Source organism: Helianthus annuus, chromosome 10, assembly GCF_002127325.2.
Source record: "Helianthus annuus cultivar XRQ/B chromosome 10, HanXRQr2.0-SUNRISE, whole genome shotgun sequence".
NCBI lineage: Eukaryota > Viridiplantae > Streptophyta > Magnoliopsida > Asterales > Asteraceae > Helianthus > Helianthus annuus.
This window is the reverse complement of record NC_035442.2, coordinates 106,603,459-106,613,713: the sequence shown is the minus strand read 5'-3', so window position 1 is coordinate 106,613,713 and position 10,255 is coordinate 106,603,459. Positions and strand designations below refer to the sequence as shown.

Genomic DNA, 10,255 nt, shown 5'->3' with positions numbered 1-10,255 from the left:
AATATAAAGATTTGCAATAATAAAATGTTAACCATCTTTAGTCTCATATGTGTTGGTTTAACTGAACAGAAAGTAATATGAATAGTTTAAACTTTGCAAGGAAATTATAGATGTATATTTTCATAAAACTTTAAAGTAGTAAAGCCCAAAAGGCACCTCATCCTTCCTCTTCAGCCGTTATGAGATGCGTTTGGCACTTGCTAATGCAACTTACAAATAAGGAATGTTGGCCAACTTAGTCGGCCGACATTTCTTTTTTCAAATTCGCTTGGACGTAGGGCGATCATGATCAACCAGCCACAACCTATAACCTACCCTTGAACTTTAGTGAATGTTTTTCATTCACTTGATAAAACAAAACAAAACAAACTGACTAAATCATTGAAGCAAATCAAGCAGCTATACATATTTAAATACCACCACCTTTAAGCCCGGAAATCAGAAAATAGGTCAAACGCCGCCATCCTTTTGGCAGCTACATCTTTCCGAACTGAAACCCATATCATGGCTGCACGAATCTTGCACCATCTTCCCCTTGGAGATCCTGATCCAGATTCAGATCCATTTCTTGAGAGGCAGATGTCAGAATCATCAGAAGTAAAACCTATAGTTTGGTTATTTGCTTGCCATGATGACATCCCATCATGAAGATTAAAGCCATCATACCCCACAGCAACACCCAGTTTGCTCATATCATTCAATCCACTGCAATATGGATGTGGAATCTGCATTTGCAATTTATCTGTGAAAAAATTAGGCTCTTTAAGACCATAAATGACAATACATAACTGAATCTAATTTCCAACCCTTTCGTTTTTTAAAGATTTTCCATGGAACCATACAATGATTCATCATTGGATCCCCATCATTAAGTAGACGACGCAATCCTGGCCCACTTATTATTAGAGGGTTGGCTCACGCTATGCTTATCTTTAACGGGTCAAACAAGCAAAAAAAAGTTGCTTGAATTGAAACGGGTCAAATATAGCCCAACGTGTAGTTTGAATGCATAAAACCCCCTAAATCATTTTATTCAAAAGTTTTAAATTATTTTAGTAATTTAGAATATAACCGATGCAGTTTTTATAATCATATCAGACAAACTAATTATTTATTAAAAAAATGAAAATTTTAGGCAAGTGTTTCAGTTTATATACGACAGGTATTGAAAACTTATTTTGACCGCTTAACCAACTGAACCATCTTTTTATCTCTGTTAAAGAGTAAATGTACGTTTCTCATCGTTGGAAGTTCAATAACAATCAATTTGTGAAACAGAAGTAATATATAAAGTAATGTTGTTAATCAACTTATTAATATTGTGAAAATGGGATATTAACATCTTGCATGCCTAACTAGCAAATCTAAAAAGGTCACCATGAAAATTGACTCCTAGCACCGGGGTTGCAACCACTGACAGATCATCAATCGGTATCATTCCATCCAACTCTTTGTAAAACTGATGCTTTAGTCCTTCCACCATAGACTGAAAAACATAATAAAACATCAGTTGAATGCTATATAATGGATCGAAACCAAATTTCATCAAGTATGAAATACATTTACCTTCTGAAAATCATTAAGTTGGTTCATGGATAAATGATTTTCACCATCAAAGGTTGCACCCACAAGTTCCAAAATGGAATTGAACAAAAGCCCGATCCCATCAACGCAGCTGTACATGTACACCTTGTCGTCTAAAACACAAGCTTTCGCGTGTTTGATTATCGCCTTCCATATGTTGTTGTTGGGCCCGCCAAGTAGCTATATTATACACATAAAAATTATATTGACTATCCATGACAAGTTCATGAAAAATAGGAAATGATTAAATGAAATAACTCTTACCGTGCATAGTGAAGACTCATTAGTAGTATACACTTGTAGAAAGTCTTTCAAAGTATATATTCGGTGTGATGCCAATCGCGCATGCCAAACTCCGTCTTTTGCTATCTTTTCCAAGCGCCATACTTCATCACCCAAGGATGGAGGATGGTGCTTTTTGTATGCTAAATACAAAAAAAAAAAATATACAAAAATATATTAGTGATGAAAAAAAAAGGGAAATAAAATTACCGGGGGGCGCCCCCTTTTACCGAGAAAAAAAGAAAAAATAGAAAAGGGAACTTACACTCTCCCCTCTGATCTTTTACGACAAAAGCTTCACTTCTCGCTTCTCTAATTCTAACTCCAGCAGTTGCATTTTGGGCTTTTGCCCCTATCCTAAACTTCCGGCTTCTTCTCCAGCTCGAATTATCCGTATAAACTACATCACCTAACTCTGCAACACCTTCGTTTAGACTTACTACCAAAGTCCCGGATAGCAATGGCCTTTTGCCTTCTCTTGCGCATATAACTTTGGCATCAAAAACATCCTGAGACCAATCTTCATGATCCTCAGCCGGAAAATCACCGTCAAGAGGCACGATCGCTATCTTTAGCGAAGAAAAAGGTCCATTTGATACAATCTTGTTACAGTTAGTGTCGAATAACACTAGTTTTAGAGCACTATTGTCCTCGGATTCTATCCTACTGCCGGTGAAATATGTAGGAAGAAGCTTAGTATGAAAACGAAGCTGCAAGGACGTTGTCCTATGCGATTGAACTTGAAGTGCATCAGAAGGAGATCTATAAAAATAGGAATATATAAATATATAAACTGATATGATAAAGCTTAGGCTACATGAAAATGAGACTAAGATGCCTAGATACAACCTTGGTGATTTTCCAAAGAACGATTCAAATACACGCTGCACCTCATCTCGCACCTAACAGAAAACATGTAAAGCGTTTACTAAATAAAAGGATCTTATGTTAAAAAAATGTCTTGCTAACAATAATCCGGCATATCACCTATACAGTTAATATCGGTCCCCTAGTAAAATATCAGTGTCAAATATCGGTACCGATGTTATAGGCGATATTGACCAATGTTTGACCTATATAACCGATATATCACTAAATTATTGGTGTTAAATTGCTATATATATAAATTTTGCATTATATTAAAATTAACAATATCCCACCGATATCTCACCGAGATAACCTATATCCCAAATATCGGTCCTTGACCGATATACGATATTTTACCACATTAACTGCATAGCATATCACATAAGATATCAAAAGACAACAGCAGGCATGATTTAACAAATTACAGCATAAGAAAATATATCAACTGAAAACAATGAATTATAATAGTAAGGAAGACATGATAGTACCGGTCCACGAATTAAGCCTTCCAACGTTGCTGTTAATTCTTCAACTGAAAACCGTGGCATCACGTTTCTAGCATTGCTGAAAAAAAAAACAATATCCACACCAACAACATTCACAAACCATTCCAGTTTCCAAAAAGAAAAATCATAAAGTTACAATATATTTATTCATTCACCTTGAAGTTCCAACTCCCTTCGGTTCTTGATTCGAAGGTCCAGCGTCATCTCCATCCTCCTCGTCGTCCCTATGTAGCCGTTTCATTCCCATCAAACACCAATAAATAATAACTAAAATTAGCAATCAAAAGCATTATAACTATAAACTGTCAACACAGGTATCATTATATACAGATAGAAACCTGTTTGGACTTTGGAAGCTTGTTTGCAACTTCCAAGTAATGCTTGTACCTTAAATGTGGGTGTCCATAGAGGGTGTGGCATTGTCAAATAATATAATATAAAATATAGTATCTATCACCATATCTTTTTCTTGTTTCTCTTTTAGAACATAAATCTATGTCTTTGAACACCCCACTTGTCATCAACATTACTAAAAATTATACCAAATAAACATTACCTAATTATAACATAACTTTTATACACAAAAATTTATTAACATTAATAGATTAAATTTTTGTTTTGCCTCAAGACCCATAGCTTTTGTCTTTAGTAGGATCGGTTTTGCTATTCAAAAGGGGGTTGCGTAGGACCTATGGTTTATTATCCAGGGTGCGATAGGAGGATTTTAACCATACTTTTAAGGGGGCGATCAGGATTTTGGCTTAAATAATACACTAATTTTTTTAAGGGGGTGACCGCACCTCCAGGGTGGCTAGCGCAACTTGTTGTTCGTTTACCTGCCTCTTTTTGTAATTGGTTGTTTCTAATATATAATTTAAATAATAAAAAAACCTAAATTTAATCTCAGATGAGGTAAATCATCTAAAACCAGTTATAAGTCAAAAAACATGATGCATTTGTGTACACCATGTATACATATAATTGTAATTAAATTGCTAATTGTTTAGTTTAAATAACAGAATTAAAAGGGGTAATTGGCCCCCACAAACTGCACAAGTAATTGTCGTAGGAGGGACATGAGAGAGAGAGAGAATACGCGTATATGATTGAGAGATGAATTAGGGTTTTACGTGGAAGATTAGGGGAACTTACACAGACGCGTAGAGAAGAAGCGTTGATTTTCAATATTTTCATATTTTTGTTGTTTGGTTTTGTTACCGCGTCTTTCTTTAACCAAAAAGTCCATATTATTTTATAGGCTCCTCCGGCTTCAATATAAGGTTGATTTTAATTATAATATATTAGTCGCAGGGGCACAACTTTCAAGGGGCCGAGGGCACCCGACCCCTGAACTTTTCGCTCAATAGTGTTATGTATACGCGTTTCGTACAGAATTTTTTAGGTATATACATTTTTGACCCCCCGGCTTTATAAAAAAACTTATATAGCCCAAATATTATATAGCCCAAATAATTCGATTTGGACCCAAAAATTGTATTTGTAAACATGTTTGGAAGAATGTATTGTTTATAGCCCGATTGCCCAAATAACTATAGCCGAATAGAAAACCCACTTTATTTAAAAAAAAAAAACCCAAATTCGCTTAGTGGGTATACGACCAAACGCAGGGAACTGCGAACAGAAGGGGAAAAAATCACTGCTGCTAGGTATTCGACCAGACGCAGGGGCTGCGCTGCTTGTTTGACTTGAGTGATTCTTTTTCAATCTTCATAAGGTATGCGTTTTTAATCTTTAGGTTTAATTAGGGCTACAATATATGTGATTTAGGTTGAAATTAGGGGTGAAATTGGGGCCGAATTTTTGCCCTAAACTTGTTCAATCTTTCGTAATTATGTCTAGTTTTATTTGTTTAATCTTAATGTGGTTTAGATAGAAATTAGAGCTTGAAATTTAGGGTGATTTGTTAACTTGTTGTGTTATTAGATTAGCTATGGGGAAGTATAAAAGCATAACTTATTTTTTTCAAAAGAAAGAATGAAGAACAAGTAAAGGGAATTGATAATGAAAACAATGAGATTAAACGTCAAAAAACTTTAACAAGCGAACTGGTTAATGAACCGATTAATGAAACGAATCAAAACATTCAACAAGAGCATGATATTCCTCAAAATCCGATTAATATCAATGAAGTGGATGTTAGTAGTCTAGAAAGAGATCCCGCTAAGCGACTCGGAATGTGGAAATATCTGGTTAATATTGAGTTGTTATCTCTTAGTGCGACTTTATGTTCAAAAAAGATTAATATTGATCAGATTGTTCTTCTTATTGGGAAATATTATCCTAAAGATTTTACAGAGCAAGAGAGGAATCAATTACATGGTCAATTGGAGACTTTTAAAGTTGAAAGGATAAATAATGCCAAGCTACTGGGGTATCAACTCTTTCTGATCTTCGCAAAATTCTTGTGGAATGTCAGAAAAATAATATGTACAAATTGGTTGAAAGAGTGTGTCGGCTAATCTTGACACTTCCAGTTTCAACTGCAACAATGGAAAGAGGATATTCAGCAATGAAAATATTTAAGAATCACCTTCGTAATAAGATGTCAGATTAGTATCTAGCAAACAGTATGGTGATTTACATAGAAAAGGAAATTGCTGAGAACTTTGATTCTGAGTCCATACGAGAAGAATTCAAAAATCTTAAAGGAAGACGGGCAGAACTATAATTCTTCATCCAGCTTAACCGGGTACCCACCTTCCTCTCCTTTTTAATGTTTTGGTGTCTTTGTTCAGTTGTTTGTTAAACAATGTTTACTTTTTAATGTTTGAGAACGTTTTTTATTTGATATTAACGTTTGACCCGACCCGATCGAAGCACCAACCTCCGATCCGAACATATCGCCTCGAAACAAAGCGATAGAAAATTTTTTTTAGGTCCGATGACTTCTGAACTCCCGGTGGAAATTTTCAAGCTTCACCACTGATTAGTTGCGTTTACTTTTAAATTCGTAAAATCGTTTGGTTTTTGATTAATACCCAAAGTTGGGTGTGTATAAAATCTATCGGATTGTAAGATATAGTGGCTTTCAATATTAACATACCATATCTGCAAAATAAAAAAGAAATAAATGTTATAACTTAAAAAATAAAAAAAAAATTAAAAGAAATATAAAAAGATTAGAAAAATGAAATAGAGCTTACACACACCGGTCACCACCAACATTATTAATCAACCTCTCTATTAATTTGATGTTAGACGATCGTATATGGGTGTATAGTTTGTTGGTATACACCCACCCGTATATCGTATGAGGTAGATATGTTACCCATATATGCATGTGTAAGCCATATGAATGTATGGTATTAGGCTGTTCGGGGTGTAAGCTGTTGATTCAGTTCTGTTTATGCATGAAGGAAAACAATATAAATCATACATGTCACAGCAGATAGTGCAGAGGAGAATCCTGTGAGGGAGTTCGACATGCCTGTCATCTTGATCTGGTTCCTCCTTAGGGTGCTAACTGATGATGGGGACTTAGAAACCGAAAAGAGTATCGGTTAGGAGAGGAGGTTTCGTGATGATGTTATGGCTAATGGGGTGTGTGAATTGTGTAACTGAGTAACCCCTAAACCTCCACATAACTCTCCTTATATAAGCACCCAGGAGGAAACCTAATTAGTTACTAAGGGTAATATGGTCCATCAACAATTACCAACTAATTAAATAATAGGTTCTAATATATTTTGATCTCTATAATGTAAATGATTAAGATGGCTATAGATTAAATATTAAACATAATATATTTAATCTTACATTCTCCCACTTAGCCGAGTAATCATTTACTATGAGTATTAGATAAGCCTGATCAGGAGTTAACACTCACTTTAGCCTTAAACAAGTACTATAGCAGAAAAATACAGCCGTTGAATCATTATGCGACTCAGGACCCCCATTAATCATACTATAGCCTTAATTTAAAACCTAATCATCATGATCAAAATACGCGTAAGCCCTTTGTTTGATTTGTAACTTTTATTTGTCTATATGCCATTATACCGGTTGAACATATTCTAATAGACATACAAAATCAAACTTGAGGAAATTTCATTAAACATAAAACATAAGCTAGTACAATATGCTCAAATAAGGTCTTTACATAATCCCATATTCCGAACATGTTCTTCATAAACCTTAGGAGGGAGACCTTTAGTCATCGGATCCGCAAGCATATCCTTAGTACTAATATACTCGATACAAAGATTATTTTCCTCAACACGTTCACGTACAAATAGATATTTCGTATCGAGATATAAACCAGCTCCAGTCGAACTGTTACTGTTCGAGAAACTAATGGCAGCTGAATTATCACAGTAAAGCTTCAATGGTCTAGAAATGGAATTAACAATTTTGAGTCCAGTGACCAGGTTTCTAATCAACATTCCATGACAGGTTGCGTTATAAAAAGCAATGTACTCTGCCATCATTGTGGAAGTTGTGGTCAACTGTTGTTTATGACTCTTCCAAGAGATAGGGCCGCCTGCTAACATAAAGATATAGCCCGAAGTGGATTTCTTGTCATCTTTGCATTTGGCAAAGTCAGAATCAGAATAGCCCACCACTTCTAAATGATCACTTCTTCTATAAGTCAGCTTATAGTCTTTCGTCCCTTGCAGATATCGAAGTACCTTCTTAGCTGCTTTCCAGTGATCTAGGCCAGGATTAGTCTGATAACGGCCTAGCATTCCAGCAATATAAGCGATATCTGGACGAGTACAGACTTGAGCATACATCAAGCTCCCGACTACTGATGCATAAGGTATCTGGCTCATTTGCTCCTTCTCAACCTCTGTTGTCGGACACTGAAACGAACCGAAAACATCTCCCTTAACTACTGGAGCGATGGAGGGTTTGCACTGTTGCATGTTATACCGTGTAAGGACACGATCTATGTAGGCCCTTTGGGACAATCCTAAGATCCCTTTGTTTCTATCTCGGTGAATTTCGATGCCAATGACGTAAGATGCATCTCCGAGATCCTTCATGTCGAAGTTATGCGAGAGTAACCGCTTCGACTCATGCAACATGTCTAAACTATTACTTGCCAATAGAATGTCGTCAACGTAAAGGACAAGTATAGTAAAGTTGCTCCCACTCATCTTGAGGTAGGTGCATTGATCCACTTAATTCTTCATAAAACCTTGCTTCTTCATGACTTCATCAAACTTGAGGTACCACTGACGTGATGCTTGTTTTAACCCGTAAATGGATTTCTTCAGCTTACAGACTAGATGCTCCTGACCTTCAGGCTCAAAGCCTTCAGGTTGCTTCATGTAAACATCTTCGTCCAAATCTCCGTTAAGGAAAGCGGTTTTAACGTCCATCTGATGCAGCTCTAAATCGAAATGAGCTACTAGGGCCATGACGATCCTTAATGAATCTTTACGAGAGACAGAGGAAAACGTCTCTTGATAATCAATTCCCTCTTTCTGAGTGTAGCCCTTTGCAACCAATCTTGCTTTGTAGCGTTCAACGTTACCATTCGGATCCAGTTTTGTTTTGAACACCCATTTGCATCCTACAGGTTTGACTCCGTTGGGTAATTCTACCAAATCCCAAACGTCATTTTTCTTCATGGAATCAAGCTCATCAATCATTGCTTTATTCCATTCATAAGACTGATCACTGCTAATGGCTTCATTGTAAGAGATAGGATCATTGAGCTTTCCGGGATCCATTTCAGTCAGGTAAGTAACATAATCATCCTAATTAGGAGGCCTTCTTTGCCTGGATGACCTCCTGAGTAGATTATCGGGGTCAGCGTTGTCTTGGTTTTGAGCGTTTGATGTGCCTTCGTCATGAGGTATAATGGGTTCTGATTGTAGAGGTGAATTTGGAGTTGGTGCAGTAGCTTCAGGTGTAATAATTGCATTGGGTACAAGAGGAGTAATCGGAGTAATGGTAAGCGACGAGTCTCTCCCCCCCCGCGTCTTGTACTTCTTGCAATTCTTCGTAAGGGTTGGTACTGCTCCCACTGACCTTGAAATCCTCCAGGAACGCGGCACGCTTGGTTTCAACAATACGGGTGACATGGGAAGGACAATAGAAACGATAACCCTTAGAGTTCTCAGGGTACCCGATAAAGAAACAGGTAACTGTCTTAGGGTCAAGTTTCCTTAGGAAAGGATTGTAAAGTTTTGCTTCAGCAATGCAGCCCCATACTTTCATATATTTAAGACTCGGTTTCCTTCCTGTCCAAAGTTCATAAGGAGTTTTAGGGACAGACTTAGAAGGAACTCTATTGAGTATATGAACAGCTGCTTTTAACGCTTCAGTCCAGAGGAATAATGGTAAGTTAGTGTTGGCTAACATACTGCGCACCATGTTCATAAGGGTACGGTTTCTTCTTTCAGCGACACCGTTCTGCTGAGGTGTACCAGGCATGGTGTATTGGTTCACAATCCCCTGGCCCTTACAAAACTCATAAAATGGACCAGGAGCTTGACCCACATCAGTATGTCTTCCATAATACTCACCGCCTCTATCTGATCTCACAACTTTAATCTGACGATCTAATTGCTTTTCAACTTCAGCCTTATAATCTTTAAAAGTTGTTAGAGATTCAGATTTCTCCTTAATAAGATACAAGTACATGTAACGAGAATAATCATCAATAAAAGTGATAAATGAAGTATGTCCTGTTATGCCAGCGATTTGGTAGGGACCACTAATGTCAGTGTGAATGAGTTCTAATAAATTAGAGCTCCTAGTGGCACCTTTCTTATTCGCTAATGTCATTTTACCTTTAAGACATTTGACACATGTTCCAAAATCAGAGAAATCGAGAGGAGGTAAGACTTCATCCTTTACGAGACGATTTAATCGCTCTTTTGAAATGTGGCCTAAACGCTGATGCCACAACATGGATGAAATCTCTAAGTCTCGTTTCTCTTCCATCTTTGTGAGTGATTCATTAATGTTATATGACAACAAAGATTTGGAAAAGCCATCATCTAGTTCTAATCTATAGAGACCTCCATCCAGAACACCAGTAC

The 10,255-nt window shown here is 36.7% G+C and overlaps 1 protein-coding gene across 4 annotated transcripts; it reads right to left on the bottom strand.

The window, feature by feature from the left end:
* Positions 1-92: 92 nt before the first annotated feature.
* On the bottom strand, positions 93-4,464 carry LOC110885460 (calmodulin-binding protein 60 B). Of its 4 annotated transcripts, none has more exons than XM_022133157.2 (9): positions 4,392-4,464; positions 3,395-3,463; positions 3,222-3,297; positions 2,716-2,768; positions 2,132-2,628; positions 1,849-2,009; positions 1,567-1,764; positions 1,378-1,486; positions 93-742 (listed from the first exon to the last, which is right to left on the bottom strand). In XM_022133157.2, exons 3-9 carry the CDS (start codon positions 3,279-3,281, stop codon positions 426-428), a joined length of 1,395 nt encoding a protein of 464 aa, XP_021988849.1. In that variant the 5' UTR covers positions 3,282-3,297; positions 3,395-3,463; positions 4,392-4,464; the 3' UTR covers positions 93-425. The 4 variants fall into 4 exon arrangements, with proteins under 4 accessions (XP_021988849.1, XP_021988850.1, XP_021988848.1 ...); XM_022133158.2 differs by lacking the exon at positions 4,392-4,464 and adding an exon at positions 3,578-4,327; XM_022133156.2 differs by lacking the exon at positions 4,392-4,464 and having other exon boundaries at positions 3,395-3,537.
* Between the last annotated feature and the right edge of the window lie 5,791 nt (positions 4,465-10,255).

What these genes read in the sequence shown, in the direction of transcription:
- LOC110885460 (XM_022133156.2), bottom strand. Translation starts at nt 3,486, where the DNA reads ATGGGAATGAAACGGCTACATAGGGACGACGAGGAGGATGGAGATGAC. An exon ending in AAGGCTTAATTCGTGGACCG is followed by an intron (nt 2,769 to 3,221) that starts GTACTATCATGT and finishes GTTTTCTGTTAG; the next exon opens with GTGCGAGATGAGGTGCAGCG. An exon ending in GCTAGGAGTCAATTTTCATG is followed by an intron (nt 743 to 1,377) that starts GTGACCTTTTTA and finishes ATTTTTTCACAG; the next exon opens with ATAAATTGCAAATGCAGATT.